This window comes from Vespa velutina, chromosome 10 (genome assembly GCF_912470025.1).
Source record: "Vespa velutina chromosome 10, iVesVel2.1, whole genome shotgun sequence".
In the NCBI taxonomy this organism is placed as follows: domain Eukaryota; kingdom Metazoa; phylum Arthropoda; class Insecta; order Hymenoptera; family Vespidae; genus Vespa; species Vespa velutina.
This window is the reverse complement of record NC_062197.1, coordinates 2627839-2629878: the sequence shown is the minus strand read 5'-3', so window position 1 is coordinate 2629878 and position 2040 is coordinate 2627839. Positions and strand designations below refer to the sequence as shown.

The 2040-nt window shown below is 34.5% G+C and overlaps 1 protein-coding gene across 1 annotated transcript in view; it reads left to right on the top strand.

The window, feature by feature from the left end:
• Positions 1 to 1439, top strand: part of LOC124952047 (DNA translocase FtsK-like) — a 2585-nt gene extending 1146 nt beyond the window's left edge. Inside the window, exons 2-3 of the mRNA XM_047501347.1 lie at positions 282 to 363; positions 515 to 1439. Of these exons, the coding sequence (XP_047357303.1) occupies positions 282 to 363; positions 515 to 999 (567 nt within the window). The 3' untranslated portion in view covers positions 1000 to 1439. The remainder of the gene's footprint in view (positions 1 to 281; positions 364 to 514) is intronic.
• The last annotated feature ends 601 nt before the right edge of the window (positions 1440 to 2040 follow it).

The following is a 2040-nucleotide window of genomic DNA, read 5'->3' as shown; positions in this document are numbered from 1 at the left end:
TTTTTTCTTTTCTTTTTTTTTTTTGTGAATTACAGTCGAGATCTAGTCGAACGATTGGATTCTATATTATCATTATTATTATTATTATTATTGTTATTATATCGCAGTGTTATGGTATTTTGTTTTTTTTTCTTCTTTCTTCCTTTTTTATTTCTCTCTCTCTCTCTCTCTCTCTCTCTTTTTTTTACTCTCGAGAAAGATTCGCAATTTATTTCGATACTTTACTTTGTAATAATTTCTACCGTATCATTAATTACTTTTTTATTTCGTTTTCCTTTTAGATAATTTTACTCGTAATATCTCCAATTTACGTCATTGGCGATGTACTCGGTGATCTGTTAGGAGAAGAATTGTATCTAGTTGGTAAGGGACATAAGAAATTTGTTGATTATTGTCTAAACGGGAAGTATTGAGAATTAATATGAATAACAATAAGCAAAAAAAGAAAATAACAAACAAACACAATAATAATAATTAATAATATTAATCGTCATTTAAAATGTTCAATTAATAGATAATATTCGTGCGAAGAGACAAACGCATGCACAGCAACAACAGATAAATTATAGGCCTTATTCTCAAGCGCCAGCACAGATCAAACAATTGTTGGCCTCTCAACAAACCCGTGATCCATTGGTACATATACCAGCTCAACCGGCACCACAATTGTCAAACGGACCAAGACCAGAACCAGTTTATCAGAGTCAAGCTCAAGTTGCTTCTTATAAGCCAGAGATTCGATTAGGTTCGGCACCTCAGCAACCAAGTTACAAACAGATCCCAGTAGCTCCAGCTCAGTATAGACCACCGGCAGGTGCCGCTCAAGCTCAGGGTCGTCAATATACACCACAATATCAAAGTTCTGCACCTCGGGCTGGTTATCAGCCACAGGCACAGGCACAGCCGCAATACTCGAAACAATTGCCCTCGGAACTTCGACAATTATTACAAATCCAGGCTGGATTACCTAATGCCATTCCTCACGGTCGGCAAGGTTAATTTTATTCTTCCCTTGAAGATTTCATTTATCTTCCTTTTTTCATGCTTTTCTTGTTCTTCTTCTTGGTCTTTCTTTTCTTAGAAAAAAAAAGAACTTTTTTTTCTTTCTATTTTTATTCCCGCGCATTCGTCGCCAGTTATGCTGCGTCGAAGAAATAAACGATTGTAAGTTCGTTTTTTTTTTCTTCTTCTTCTTTTTCCCTTTTTTTTCTTTTCTTTTCTTTCTCTTCTTTTTTCTTTTTTCTTTTTTTTTCCTTTTTTTTTTACATACGACATATCCATGTAATATCTAGAACTAGTTCAGGAATCTTCTATTAAGATTTAAGGGAAGTTAGATTTCGTAATCATCATCAGTTCATGGTCATATAATATCATCGTCATTAAAACTAAAACGAAATTGATACTTTAGTCATTTACGTTTACGATTTATTTTCCTATTATTCCTATATATTCCTTTATCTATACATATTTATAAATATATATTTTCAATCTGGTATATATATATATATACATACATACATACATATATACATATATATACATATAAAGATTTACATTAATTGTTATGCCAATCGAACGATTCAACTATAATAATAATGGTAGCTAACGATTATAGGGTATCACAAATTGTATATATCTCGTAGCAATGACTAATAGACGTGGTCGAATGAACGTACACAGGTGCTTCTATCGAACCATACGAATTAGAAGTTTTCGTAGTAGGGTCCCTTAATTCGTCGTCACTCGAGGAATCAAGGTATCATCGCGAGGCCGCAAAAGAGGGGCGTATTTTGCGTACGACCAGGCTGTGCCCTTCTTTCTTTCTTTCTTTCTTTCTTTCTGTTCCCTTCTCCTCCCTCATCCCTCATCCCTCATCCCCCATTCTCCATCCCCCACCTAGTCAAGCTCTCTTTACCCCACTACACTCCATTACCACTCGGCTGACTGGCTGACTGGTTGGCTAGCTGCCTGGATAGATCAACGAGCGTATATATATATATATATATATACATATATACATATACATATATATATATGTAT